Raw genomic sequence first — 13,481 nt, 5'->3', positions numbered from 1 at the left:
AAAAAAAAGAATATTGAACAACCAATTAGGAACATAAAGAGCATTCTCTTGAAGTCAAGTTTTCAATCAATGAACATTAATTAATTTATTTTGATTTATTAATTTGACCCGTGAAAATGAATCTATATATATATATAAATCTGGATATGAAAGTGCTGATGTGGCAGCCCTCATAGGCCAGCATTAGAATTTATATATTATATCTTTTTTTAAAGATTTTTTTTCTCTTTTTTTTATCTTGATATGTTAGTTAAATTAAATAAATATCCTCTATTGATTATTTCTCTTTAAATTCCTCCATTAATACCTTTATTATTTTAGGTATATATAAGTTACAATTTATCCCTTTAAATATTTAAACCTTTCCCTATTCCTTCTTGAAAGTATTACTAAATTATAATTAAGACACTAATGACCAATATAAGTTACAATTGTAGGTATTGATTACTCCATTACTCTTTTAATTTATTTATTCAATAGTTAAGAATTTATGGATTACTATAAATACTAAAACCATGTCATCTTCACCAATGCAAGAATTTTTTATTTTATTTTTCCTTTCTTCATCATATTTATACTAAATAAAGTACATCAATTTGGTTATTTCTAATTTTATAATATATAGTTTATTTGTTACTAACTTTTACAATGTGGAAGATAAGATGAGCATTTGACAATTTTGGGAATTCAAATTCAATGAGAACAATATTTAATTTGAGTTACCAAGGTACATCACTTTGATTATGTCTAATTTTATATATATATATATAGATTCTTTGTGACTAACTTCTATTGTTAATACTTAACAGTGTGGACGAGTAGACGAGTATATGACAATTTTGGAAATTCAATTTTGATGAGTACAATATTTCAATCATGTTACTCTTTTTATTTCAGTTTGTTTGATGTCTTTTATTTACAATATTTTTTTTGTTCTTTTTTTTTTATTGCTTTTTTCCTCATTATTGATGATTTTAGTGTACTTATTATTTTGCACATTTTTTTAAAAATAATCTTTATTATTTATAATGGAAGACAAGATGAACATATGACAATATTTAAGTTTAACTTTCATAAACTCACAAGGAAAAGGAACCCTACATTAATGTTTATGTCCATTAATCTTCAAATGGTGTAGTGAACATTGAGAGTGTGTACAAATTGAATAATTAGAGGCTAGGATAATTTTCTTTGGTATTCCTACAAAGATTATTTTGTTTATTTGTTTAATTTTAATTTATTTTAATTTTCTTTGGTACTCCAACAAGGATTCTTTGATTAATTTATCTAATTATAATTTATACCTACACTAAATAATATTATTGAAATTTCAGGTATATTAATTTTAACTTTGAAGACTTGAATCGTTTTGTTTATTATCTTTTAAGGTTCTTTTAATGGTTTCAACATTGTATATATTTTATTTTGAATAATGAAATCAATTTTGAGGATTAGGCAATTTCACAATTTTTATTTATGTTTACCTTTTAGAATAATTTAGAAATTGTAACTAAAATATAGGTAAGTTTAAAGTTGTATTTTAGTTAATACATATATATAATTTGGGTTTAATTTATTTGAATACTTTATATTATTTGCGTAATTGAGACTATTTATCTTTCAATCTATTCATTTTTATATAAATAATAGGCAGTATATGACAATTTAGTAAAATTAGTCAAGATAGAAAATGATTTACAAACATTTCATAATCTAAGATTAGTGAAAGATGAAAAAAAAATTCATTACTAAAGGAAAGTATAATACTTTTGAAGGAAAAGAATAGATTTTAGAAAAAAACTATATTTACATTAAGCTTATTATATTATTAAATTAAATTTAAATTTCATAAAGAGTTCAACTTATTACATTAAATTTACTTTTCTTATTAAAATAAAGAGGATAAATTTAGGATTTTTTTTCATAATTTCGAAAATTCTTAAGCGATTTCAAATTACAAAAGATATAAAATTTAAGTACTAATAATAAACTTAATTAAGACTTAAAATTTGATATATTTAGATTAAAGACTATAAATAATCTTTAGAAATATATTTAGTAATCAACTATTCAAAAAAGTTAATTATTTAGCAAATTTAACGAGTAATTTTTTATCGCGCAAAGCGCGGCTAAGTTCACTAGTTAATTAATATGTTGAATTGTTGATCAAATGTATACTTTTTAAGAATAATAATTCTCAAGGGTAAAATAGAAAGAATAATGTCATTTATGTATTGATTTTGTAAAAGAATAAGTACAAAGAAACATCTATTTTTAACAAAGGCAACATATAAATAAGAACAGATTTGGAGTACTTAGTCACTTACTAAATCAAGACAGAATTAATTAAATAATTAATATGATTTTCTGAAATTTAAACAAATTTTGAAGATAAAGAATATTGATTTTTTGAAATTTAATCAAATTTTGAAGATAAAGAATATTTTTTTTCAAGAGGCTAACTAAGGGCAAAATGATAAAATTAATTAATCTATTAATGATCTTTTAATTACGGTATATAATAAAAATGATCATCTAATATAAAATAAATCAAGTATATTTAGACTGATTTTATATTATTTATAATAATAGTAATAATGTGACATGTTTAATTTTGATAAAAGATTTTTCTCAAAATATTAATTTAGATGTCGTACCAAATTGAAACAAGCAACTAACTAAAGCTTTGACATGTCATTTTAGTACGTCACTTTTTAAATCAAATTAGAAAAATTCATAAACAAACTCTTCAAGTCACAAAAATCATTGTCCTTAAATTTTCAACCAAAATGAAAAATCAAAAAGAGGATTTTTAGTAAATCTCATACAGCTACAAAATCATTACATATCCTGTTCTTTGACTTTTTACATTTCCTATATTTTCTTTCTTATTTGTTAAAATGACTTAAAGTTCTTAACAATGAAATAATAATAATATTGTTTTTTTCAATCAATATATTAAGATTTTATGATGAATATTATTAGAAAAGTGAGTATGGAATTATCTGAACATGTGAAAAGAAGAAATGTAAATATACCAATGAAGAGATATAAGAAATTGACAATAACGTCAGATGTTAAAAAAGTAGAGACATAAAAGGAAGTGTTGAGGTAAACAACATACTAACACATCTTAAGTTTATTGACTATCGAGAATACGACCTTACGCGAACTAGATTAGTAGGTTAGGTGTTAGTTGAACATTCTTCGTGTCTTGTAGAATAGATTTGATGGTCTCACTTAAACTTTATCTTTTACCAATAGTACTTACACTATTTTCATAAATTTTTGTTCTTTGATTGTCATCTATTTAAACTCCGTTAATTAGGACTGATATAAAATATAAAAAAATGAATTATTGAGTTGAATTGAATTATCGAGTACTTGACATTCGAGAGTAAAATTTTAAACTTCAATATTTGAACTTAAATTTAATACAAAGTATTATACTGTATTTTCATAATACAATATACTATAACTTTAATATAGTATTATAAATACGATAAATTTGAAAATATCGAACCGAATACTTATCACCCATCTACTGTTAATACATAGGGTCTTCGCCGCCGAGATGAAAATAAAAAGGTACATATAGTAGCTCAAGGTCCATTTGACGGTAACTGAAATCCGAGCTAGCTATTTTTTCGAACGGTCATTTTTTTTCCGTTTCTATCGTCTCTCCCGCGATACGCGTTTCATTTTCTATTTATTGTACTTTTTTCCGACTTAAGTTTGACGCCGTCTTTTTATCCGTCAAATCTCTTTCTCTTCTTTCTCCCGATCTTCCATCGGAGAGAAAATCTAGGTCCTAACGATTTCCATGGAAATCTAGAAACTTCTCAAAATTCACGTACAGTTCCGACGGAGTAGATGGATCGACGGAGGACGGAAAGTCCGGTGTACGCTCGGCAGTGGAGTGGAGGATCAAGTAGTACAGGTTCATCGTCGCCGGCGGGATCGCCGGCTCATCCCCGTGCTCGATTGCCTCCTACGGTAACAGGAATGTCTACTATAAAGAGGACTCAGAATGTGGCCGCCAAAGCTGCTGCTCAGCGTTTGGCACAAGTTATGGCTTCTTCTCATAGGCCTGATGAAGAAGATGATGATGATGATCTAGGGTTTCGGCCTCCTACAGCTGCTTTCTCTACTAATGACTATCGGAGTAATAGCAATAACAAGAACAGTGGTTTGACGGCTATTTCACTAGCCAAACCTAATAGATCTCCTTCCCCCTCGGTAATTTTTAGTACCTCTAATTTAAAAATAAATTGAACTGTGTTTTGTTGGTCAAATATTCTGCTTGATATCGACTGTTGCATGATTTGATGTGAGATTATGAATGATTCTCGATGAACTAATGATTCTTGATTCTTGAACTGTGTTTAGTTGAATTTGTTTGGATTGGAATCGGTTGGTCAATCAGATTCTTGATGAAAAAAAAAAGAAAAATAGTTCATTAGAGAGGAGGTAAAAAAATATTTACAGGTCAACCCTTTTCTTAGGCAATAATTTTCTGCTGGCTCAAGATTCTATGAAATAATTTTGCTTTTGATATATCTCGTTTTAAAATCTGAAAGCCAAAGGCTATTATTTCACCTCTCATCTTGCCAGCCAGAATACACAGAAGTAGCGGGGTGTGTGTGGGAATGTGATTGGGGTGGGGGTGGAGAAAAATCCATAAACACATGCTATGGGTGTGGCGATAATGAGAAATTGGCTTCTCTTATCCAACAAAAGAAAATGAATTGAAAATTTGGCTTCTATCTGAAGAGATCTCTGTGTTGCAGAAGTATCAAGACTGGGGACTTTGGGATCCACTTTCTAGAAGAATTTTCTATTAGTAACTTCTTTTTATAAACTACTAATGCTTTATAACTTGTCATACAAATACTTTGCTTAAGGTTTCTTTTCTGATGGTAATTAGATGCTATCATGTTTAGTTAGGTCGGAACTTTATGGATCACACTCCTTCTGTTCGTTCATCGTCTACTGGAAGACCCTCCTCGATGTCTGTTCGTACATCAGCAGCAGCAACAACACCTGGAGCAATACTGCAACCAAGTAGGTCATCAGTGAGAACTCCAGTTACCATACCACCAATAGAACCTCCTAGTAATCGCCTGAGAGAGAAAAGGTGACGACTTCTATTTTCTTTGTCTTCTACTGATAACATCTATTAATATTTTGATTCAATATTTGACTGAACTATATCAACTTATTTTATTTTGTCAAAACTAGTACACTATGTAACTTCAACTTTCCAGTGCTTATTTAATACTTGCATTGAACAGATGGTTTACTACTTCTGCCTTGTTTATTTTGAAACTCGAACTAGAAACAGATTACAGTTGGACAGAAACTGAAATAGTGAATTTGTGACCTAATGTTGAGTTTTCACCTAGTTCTCATATGTTCTGACATTCTTAATTTTATTCATCTTTTTCTTGCTTGTCATTGCTTATGATGCTTACTTTGTGAGAGATTGGAAGTAAGCATAGTTTATTTGTTTAAGACCTGACAAACTACATAGAATTAAGGACTACTCTTGTGATTTTCAGGGGCAATCAGTCAACTATCAGTCAACGCCTCTCAATCCCATATGTTAGACTCCATAACAAAGCCTTCTTCCTGTGACATACAGGAGGATACTGGCAAATAACAATATGACATATTTTAAATTGTACGATAATGATGTCCCCTTAACCTGTGTAATATCTTGATGTGATGTTCTTTTTTAAATCATGGCAAGATGATGATCTTAACTGTATTAGAAATTAATTTTAGGTTCACACCAGAATTAGGACGAATGGATATGAAGGATTCTGGAAATGATCATGAAACTTCTGCGCTTCGTGATGAGGTATGTCATCTACATGAAGATGGTATCTGGATGGCTGCTAAAATAGGCTAGACTTGTCCATTCTGGTGCATGTGTTCATTATCTCTCGAGGCTCTCGTAATTTGGACGATTGGATATTATAACAATTCTGTTAACATTCAAATGAGGGTTTTGTAATTCTTTGCAGCTTGATATGCTTCAAGAAGAAAATGACATTATTTTAGATAAGGTTAGTTGATTTACCTCTCTAAATGAAAAGGATAAATGAAAAGAAAAGAAGAAGTTTTGCGACTTTGTAACTTTGTGGATCACAATTGCTGATATAATTTACAGCTACGTCGTACAGAAGAACAACGTGAAGAATCTGAAGCTAGGGTTCGTTTGTTGGAGAAACAGGTAAGTCACCAATAGTAATGGTCTACACTGAGGATAGTAAGTTTCTTGAGGGTGATCCCAATTTTACATACTATAACTTAATCTGTTCCAAGGACATTTGTAAAATGTTACAGTTAATTATAAGCACCAAGAAAAGGGGTGTAGCTGATTATCGTGCAAAAAGTGGTTTCAGTCAACTAATCATCTTAACTGGTTTTCATTGAATGAGACATATATGACTTATGGCTTTCTTCACTTAACTTTTTAGATTTAACACTAGTATGAAGCTATATCTATTTCTTATTTACAGGTTGCTTCTCTTGGAGAAGGACTATCACTTGAAGCTAAATTATTAACCAGGTACAATCTGTAATATTTTCTCCCCTTCCATATTTCTGCTTAACAAACATTGTCTGATGGTATGCAATAACTACAGGAAGCAAGAAGCACTTCGCCAGAGAGAGGTAGCTTGAAGAACTGTGAATACAAGTAGTAAAGACAAACATTGTTACTTAACTGTGTCAGGATGCATAAAATACTGTTGCTCGTCAAACTTTTTTAATGTTTTAACTTTAATGTGTCTAGACAAGTGAAGTCTATTGGGAATTATGATGATACTCCTCCTTGCTTGCTTAATGTTTATGCTTGTGTTGCTTTTGGTTTGATGATACCGTTACTTCTCCTGCATTGTTATTGCAGGCTGCTCTTAAAGCTGCACAGCAAACTAAGGATGGAAGAGAAGACGAAATTACGATACTTCGTACTGAGATTGAAGTTAGTCATGCTACTCTCTGGGTGCTGTGTGCTTTTTTTTGTCACTGATCTTTCTTTTTATTTCTTTTTTTTTTTTTTGCAAATTTTTCTTTGTTCAGAACTTGAAGGATGACACTGCAAATGCAATGGAACAGCTTCAGGAAGCTGAAGCTGAAGCCAAAGCTCTTCGAACAATGACACAGAGAATGATTTTGACCCATGAAGAGATGGTTGTTGTTTGATTCTGATAAGATAAACTTTTTGCCTTTAGCTTCAGATATGCTATTCACTACCCAGTCTTTCTCACTTGGATATCTGTTGTCATTTTGATATTCTAGGAGGAGGTAGTTCTAAAGAGATGTTGGCTTTCTCGATACTGGGGTCTAGCTGTACAATATGGTAATTTGCTCAATCAGCATCTGTCTTCTGGATTTGTTTAGTGGGTGTAATATGTATAGTACTATAGTTACTGTTCAGAAGTTACAATTTTTAGCATCTTTCAATTGCTTATATAGGATAAAACGTGTTTTTGGCTTAACAAGTAGAAAAATACCATGATCACTGGAAGTGTTCAAAATGTAGCATTATGTAATTGAGAAAACCCTCCTAGTCAGATGGCCTAAGAAATGGATGAAGTTTCAGTTTGAGAAGGTTCAAGGAGCATCAAATTTGTCCTACATTGGCCTCCAGATGTACTGGTCCCTAGGTATGACACCATTGTGATTGAATGTGTTAAAAAGGGGGCCCGATAATACGTAAATCACTTGAAAGAATGTGGACCTGAATGACTTGTAATATCTTGAAATTCATGTAGACCTAACGAATAAAAGGGCACAATAGAATTAAAAGATATATATAGGCAACACCAATCAGTTGGGATGAAGTTTAGTTATATTAGCATGATACTTTTGGTCCAGTGTGCGCTGGAGAAGTCTTTTAGTCTCACAGAGATTTTAGAGCCTTTAAAAATGTAGAAATTTCTAATTTATATAATATTGGACCTATATGAAATTAAATGGAGCGAGATGGACACTTAGGATTCATATGACTGAAGTTGTAATCCAAAGTTTATTTAGTTGCAATCCAAAATGAAGCAAATCCAAAGAAGGATCTCAAACTGTATTCACTTTCTTCCTTCTTTTTCATTACCAGGAATATTTAAGTGCATTCTCCTGTTTTGCATGGTGAGGTAGGGATCTTTCTCAATATATTTCGAAAACATGCAATATGAGGCTTACCATGTCGTGAACGAAGTCTGGTACTTAAGTTAAAAGGAATGTAGAGGAGCTAGCTGATGCTCCTTATAAATGTTGGTATTCCAGCCAACTAGTCCCTACCTTGATTAATCTACGGGTTACTTGATCGCTTCCACCAAGGTGTAGATAGATGAGCTGAAATCAACTAGTGGTTTGTTCTTTGGTCTCTGCTTGGATTTGAACCCATTGACCACTTACCTGGATGCTTAACTATCTTATTTTTTCATGATCCACAAGTGTTAGTTTGGCTTGCGAAAGTTTTGACTCACTCAATTGCTATTATCACAAAGATAAGCCACGTGACTCTTCTAACATTTTTCACAAAAGAAACGAAGCCGCCTCTGTTGAAATAGTTTGGCTGACTATCCTAGAAACCATTTTAAATTATTAGTCTTATGTTTAGAATGAATTAATATGCAAGATAAGTTAGGGATAGGTTGGATTATTGTTGGTGATAAATTGAGGACCGATTGGTGATTACCCAAAACATTGATGTATGGGAGTACTAATATTTTTAATGATATGTGGGAGTCTCGTAATGAACTAAGCAGTAGCCTTTTCTCTTTCAGTTCAATCTTATTCATGAAACCATTTTATTTTTTGTTAAATACTCTAGATTAAAGTGTGTTCTTGGTGGGGTTATTTGCGGCTGTTTAGTCATGTGGTTTCTTTGATATATACTTGCTTTTTTGTTTGGGGTGGTTTGGGTGGAAGGGGGGATGCTAATAATGAATTGGAGTGCTAACTTTTGGGGTTTCAGGTATCTGTGCAGATATAGCAGGGACGAAGCATGAACATTGGTCATCTTTTGCACCTCTTCCATTTGAAGTTGTGGTTTCTGCTGGCCAGAAGGCCAGAGAGGAATCCTGGAATGGTGCTTAGCTTTTCCTTGCAATTTTCTGTCCTGCATTAACTCTAAATGTGCCTTTTTTCTGCTTCTTACGTTTCCCTCATTACATCTAAGTTGGATTTTAATCTCTCTTGTGTTAAGCAGGTGGCGATGATTCTGATCGGAGCAAACGTGCCCGTGACATTAGTGACTTATCTGGAGAGGGAAATATTGAGAGTATGCTGTCAGTTGAAATGGCTCTAAGAGAATTAGCTTCCCTCAAGGTTTCTGTGTGTTTTTTTTTTTTTTTGGAAAAGAAATAACAAAAATTATTTTCTTCCTATTATATGTCGTAAAAACTGTGACTGATATTATTTCTAAAAAAATTAAACAAAAAACTGTGCAGTATATTCTTTAAACAACATTTTTTCTGCTTTTAGGTAGAGGATGCTGTTATTCTTGCATTGGCACAGCATCGGCGCTCAAATGTAGTTCGGCAGTCCTCTGGTATGACTGATGATTTTGTGTAAATTTGTAGTTCTGTTGGCTTCAATGGATGTAACTAATTTCTATTTTGTACTCCTCTCATCTCAGGTGTATCTGTTGTATGCTTTTACACATAAAAAATTTCCATATCTGATTTTCCTAATTGCAGTGGGGCACAGTCATCAGTTTAGAGCAAATACCTGTTGTCCATCTCTGTGTTGTTTGCAATCCTGAATTATATTATTGACTTGACTGCTTGATAAAACATCCAGTGGCACATGTACTTTAACTTAATGATTAGCTTGATAGTCTTTTTGCCGTTTCATCTGGTGCAGTTCTCTTATGTTCAAGCCCCTACTCCACCTCCTGTTAGTTTTAAAATCGAATAATCTCAATCTTTTGTTAGTTTGGAAATAGAATAATCTCAGCAAAAAATAAAACAAAATAGAATAACACTGACTCTCGTCTTTTATGCTTTTGTTGCTTGGCAGATCCTAAATCATCTGTTGACCCCAAGTTGATGGATGCATATGGTAAGGAATTTGCTCAATTCACTTGATACAAATTTGAACATGTTTGATTTGGAACACCTCAATTTGCTGGTTATTTGAATATCCTCCTTAACTAGGATTGGTAGATCAATTTATTTACGTTCCTATTTTAAGAATTTGTTAAGAGCAGCTGGAATAATCCCTTCTTGATCCTATGTATGTACATATAGACTCTCTTTGGGATTTCTATGCAGATTTAGAAGATGCAATTCCTTTTACATATCAGTGTCAATTCCCCATTTTGGACTTCTGTATTTGTTCTTTTCTAGGTTATGTTTGGTATATAGGTCATGCCTTGTAAAACTGGAGGCTGTTGATTTGCTATGGTTTAATGAGTGCCTTCTCTCTTGGGTTTCTTCACAAGGGTTTGATCCTAGAGCTGTGTGTTTTTGGTTGCAGAGTTGGGGCAAGAGGAGTCGGAAGATGTTCTTTTCAAGGAGGTCTGTTGTCTTTTTTTTCTTCGTGATTTAGTTATTTTGTTCTGGAGCCATTTCCTCTTCTTCTGTTGTATTGGCCCTTGAATATCTATGAGCATGCTGGAAGATATACATATCATACTCTTCTACCTATCAAAAGAAAAAATTACATACATGCTCTGGTGAGACCAATTTACAAGGTGGAATTTTTTTAGATCTATAAAGATCTGAATAGAGGCCATGGTTTAATTGAATGTTGAAACTACTTGAGGAGTATTCCACTTGACCAATGTCGTAGCACTAGTTCCACCACGTGATGAGCTATTGTTAAAATTGCAGGCTTGGCTTACATACTTTTGGAGGAGAGCCAAAGTGCATTGTGTAGAAGAGGATATTGCAGAAGAGAGACTTCAGGTCTGGATAGGCCGTAGTGGACAGACACCAACGACTCATGATGCAGTTGATGGTAATTAACTTCCTAGACTCTTTTCTTGAATAAAGGAATGCAATCCATACTACTAATAAAAGCTCAAATAATGGTAGCTATCACATTCCATTGTTGCCACTTTAAACATTTCCATCGGAGCCTTGCATGGAAATTCCTGTTACAGAAAAAGTATCTTCCTAAAAGGCCCGTGTACCTAGAATCTTATTATGTTTAATCAAGTTTTAAGCACAAAAAACTTTTTTAGTAATTTATAATACTAATGAAAGCCCAAGATCCTGCAATATATAGCCGAGTCTCTTGATCCATTATAGTTTAACCCTCGGGTACCCCCATTTTATGAGCTACCTTGAGGTCGGATAGGAGCTAAATTGGTCCTTCTACTACACTTGACTTCCCTTCAAGCTTTGTCTCCTACTATAATTTTATTTTTATTTTTCTCAAACACTTCATTCTAAAATTTAGGAAATTATGTTTATCATGGAAATTGAAGTCCTTTGAAAAATCACGTGCTCCTTTTCTTTATTAGGTAATGGAGTTGCTCTTTGCTCTCTTTAACAGCAATTAATATGCCTCTAAAAGCACGTTAGGAACTTCCACTTATCATGGTAGTGAAGTCCATACTTTGTAGGCTTTTGTTGGAAGAGGTATATTGTGTCAAACTATAATCGGCATTATTTTGTCGCTTTGGTGGAAAAACTAATATTTGTGTAAAATTATGATCAGACATTGGTTAGTTTGGGACCCATAAAGCTAGTTTTACCTATACTTCATATTGTCAGTGGTGCCATAGAACATTCTTTTGTAGGCCTTGGTGGAAGAGCTTTTTGTGTAAAGCTGTAATTGATCATCGTATGCATTGGTTAGCACTGGACCAGCAAAGCTAGTGTTACCTAGAAGACTTCATGTTTTCGATGGTGCCATGAGAATATATCCTCTATACTGTTCCTTCCATCCACACACCCTGTCTTCCGTTGGTTCATAGCACCCTATTTCTTTGTTTCTCTATTCTCTTGCATATTTATGAAGGACATCTGAAAGAAAGGTTATGATGAGGGATTCAAGTAGATAAAAGACGTCTACATAGTAGAGAATGATGACTTGAGATAACATTATTAGTATATTTTAATCTTTTATTATGCTATATAAAGAAGTGGCTTGTGAGGACAGGACTCAAATGATGAAAATGAGAGTTAAATTTGTCTGTTGATTGTGTTATTGAAATATATCGACTGTATGGTAATTCTGTTGCTCATTTTAACAGTTGAAAGAGGTTTGATAGAATTGAGGAAGCTGGGGATAGAACAGCAGCTGTGGGAAGCATCTCGTAAAGAGATTGACCAACCTAATAATGGGAAAATGAGTACTGATTCGGAGGCATCTCCATGATGTATGTCTATTCTTTTACGGATTGTATTCTTCCCTTTTCCTTTTTCCTTTTGGGTTTACGATTCAGATAGATATTCTTTCTTCATCTTCTTCTTCTGATTTATTTCTTCCGGTTTGTTTTTCTGGAATTTTGAAATGGTAGAGCTTGAGAACAGATAACTTGTAATTAGTAGTTGTTTGTATAATCAATTTGAGTGATGCAAAAGTGATAATAGTCTGTGTCAATGTTATCTTTTGTTGAATTACATTATTTCTATTGGTAACACAAGACATTGTAGAGACCCCATCAGAAGGAAGAGTGCAAGTGGAAGTGGGAAAATTCACGAGTGTCTTTGTGAAGCATTATTATTTGCTGTCATAAAATTCAAAAATTCTTGAATTTAATTACCCGTCAAGATCAAGCTCAAAGATCCACTATATTTGGATTGTTTTAATATTTTAAAGCATTGATTATTATTTTTCTTGACGAGAAGTATTATTGTCTATAATAATACATCAAATTAAAAAAAGCATTTTCATAAATATTTTGATAAGATTGAATCATAGATCAATCAAGTCTCGATAACAATCAGATTTTGATTAAAGAAAGAGCACAAAACAATATACAGTAAAAACTCTATATATTATTACTCCGTAATTAATAATTCTCTAAAATAATTTTTTCCTCTGGTTTTTACTTGGGTCAATGAAAAAATTACATTCGATAATAATAATAAATACTCTGTAATTAAATAAAATAATAATACTTCTTTCGTTCGGTATTGTTTGTCATGATCTCTATTTTTAGAGTCAAACTATAAAAAATTTGATGTAACATTTTAAAATATATTTTTTCATCACATTAATATGCAAAAAATTGCAATTTACAGTATTTTTCATATCGTTTTAGAATTTATAGTACTTTTCATATAGTTTTAAAATGTTTCTCTCATCATATTGATATGTAAAAAATGATTAAATTTAACTTAGAAACTTAGTCAAATTGACTTTTGAAAAACGCAACATGACAAACAATATATTTTCAGCAGATCCCTATATAAATACATATGTCCCATTAATATTATAAATTAATATTTCTTTAAAAGTACAAATACAACTAAAACAATTTAGTGAAATATGATTCTATTGTGTTCTAATTT

At 31.9% G+C, this 13,481-nt stretch overlaps 1 protein-coding gene across 2 annotated transcripts; it reads left to right on the top strand.

The window, feature by feature from the left end:
• Nucleotides 1–3,599: 3,599 nt before the first annotated feature.
• Nucleotides 3,600–12,587, top strand: LOC107014962 (coiled-coil domain-containing protein SCD2). Of its 2 annotated transcripts, none has more exons than XM_027915669.1 (17): nt 3,600–4,239; nt 4,948–5,137; nt 5,788–5,863; nt 6,030–6,071; nt 6,176–6,238; nt 6,528–6,577; nt 6,654–6,681; nt 6,917–6,991; nt 7,090–7,200; nt 7,309–7,369; nt 8,987–9,100; nt 9,221–9,339; nt 9,496–9,562; nt 10,033–10,074; nt 10,492–10,532; nt 10,848–10,974; nt 12,218–12,554. In XM_027915669.1, exons 2-17 carry the CDS (start codon nt 4,959–4,961, stop codon nt 12,340–12,342), a joined length of 1,320 nt encoding a protein of 439 aa, XP_027771470.1. In that variant the 5' UTR covers nt 3,600–4,239; nt 4,948–4,958; the 3' UTR covers nt 12,343–12,554. The 2 variants fall into 2 exon arrangements, with proteins under 2 accessions (XP_027771470.1, XP_015070583.1); XM_015215097.1 differs by having other exon boundaries at nt 3,741–4,239; nt 4,944–5,137; nt 12,218–12,587.
• Nucleotides 12,588–13,481: the final 894 nt, after the last annotated feature.

The sequence above is a fragment of the Solanum pennellii genome, chromosome 3 (assembly GCF_001406875.1).
Source record: "Solanum pennellii chromosome 3, SPENNV200".
NCBI lineage: Eukaryota > Viridiplantae > Streptophyta > Magnoliopsida > Solanales > Solanaceae > Solanum > Solanum pennellii.
This window is presented reverse-complemented; position numbering and strand designations above follow the sequence as displayed.